General features: G+C 34.9%; 1 protein-coding gene across 1 annotated transcript in view; it reads left to right on the top strand.

The window, feature by feature from the left end:
- ARF4 (ADP ribosylation factor 4) overlaps positions 1-1,585 on the top strand; it is a 20,125-nt gene extending 18,540 nt beyond the window's left edge. Inside the window, 1 exon segment of the mRNA XM_004368636.2 lies at positions 238-1,585. Within this exon segment, the coding sequence (XP_004368693.1) occupies positions 238-459 (222 nt within the window). The 3' untranslated portion in view covers positions 460-1,585.
- The last annotated feature ends 6 nt before the right edge of the window (positions 1,586-1,591 follow it).

Raw genomic sequence — 1,591 nt, 5'->3', positions numbered from 1 at the left:
ACTCAGTAACATGGGATTTGTGGAAAATAATTAATTTTCTTATTAAGAAATTTTATTCTTTGAACAATCAACTATACGAGACCAAACGGTCAACGTTTACCCAGAAGTAAAGATGAAAAGGCAAGAAGAGGCAGGGAAGCTGGATGGATGGAAACAGGGCAGGCAGGGTGGAAATGGTGGGGGTGCTGACACACTGTGAGGCTCGTCACCAGTGTCATGGGACAACTTGTGTATGAGTTCTTGAATGAGAATCTGATTTGCTGTGTAAACCTTCACCTAAAACACAATAAAATATTTTAAAAAATTGTTTTAAACACTCTGGTCATACATAATCTTGTTAATCAAATATTTTCTTGTTACCTTTCTTTACAGTGGTATGTTCAAGCCACTTGTGCTACACAAGGAACTGGTCTGTATGAGGGACTTGACTGGCTGTCAAACGAGCTTTCAAAACGTTAAGTGAAACTGGATGTCTAACCAAGGACACTGTCGTTTGATAGAATTGGTCTGGGCTTGTTACAACAAAATTAGTTTGCATCTTGGTTATTAAACAGTATATGGGACTGGTTTTGGGCAGAATATTACAGCGTTTAAACTTTGTTGCCAATTATTGTTTACCAAGTGGGATATTGCTGTTTAGCAATATACTTGGTTTTAAAGAAATTCTCCTTAACTTCGAAAAAAAAGTGTCCTCTTTTTAATTTTACTTCCCTTAAGCCTAAATGCCTGGACATAGCTATGTGACACCTTTAAATAAATCCGTTTTGAATGTCTTTTGAGCCCACGAAATAATGTTTTAAAGTTTCCTCTTGCTACTTTACTGATACCTTTATCATTCCTGGGACAGTCTGCTGATAAAAAGTATAGCATTCCATTTGTATTTATTTCTCTCCCTTGCCAAAAAGATTTTCTAATACTGCTTGTGCCAGCCGGGGAAATACTCCAAAACACTATTCAAATATCTTGCACTGAGGAACTCTTTTTTTCTTCCCATTATTGACTCCTGGCTTCCGTCAGCCAAACTCACCTTGGTGTGGTTTGGAATTGATAGCTAATTAGTCCTGTGCTGGTTGCAAAGAGTTCTATTGAGATTTTTAATACTCAGCAGGTTGTCTTCCTTTATATTGTATCTTTTTTATGTTGCATGTTGCTTTGGGTATCAGCCTGACTCTTTGCCCAGTAAGATAGTTCTGCTGATGTGTTATTGTTTATTGGTGAACATATCTTCATGAAGACTTTTTAGAAAACTCATCAAAGTCAATGAATAAGTTTCTTCATAACCCATTTGGAATTATTCCTAATAAAATGATAAAATATGTAATTGTGTGTGTTATTTTTGAGTCTTGAAATACTTGAAATGGATTTTCTTTTTAATAAAGTTGGTTTGCGTATTTTCCATACTGTGAACGATAATATAGATCCTCGTGGGTTTACTGATTGTTTAAATTAGACATAAAATATGGGTTGTTATGTGTATAACAGTGGGGAGCATCTTCAAAATTTATTTCTCTTTGATAAAATACAATTTTGATGCTGTAAATTTCTAAAATCAAATCAAAAAAAGCTGTAATAAAGTGAACTGCCCAAAAAG

Source organism: Trichechus manatus, unplaced genomic scaffold, assembly GCF_000243295.1.
Source record: "Trichechus manatus latirostris isolate Lorelei unplaced genomic scaffold, TriManLat1.0 scaffold00001, whole genome shotgun sequence".
NCBI lineage: Eukaryota > Metazoa > Chordata > Mammalia > Sirenia > Trichechidae > Trichechus > Trichechus manatus.
The sequence above is the reverse complement of the archived record's forward strand: the minus strand, read 5'-3'. Positions and strand labels throughout refer to the sequence as shown.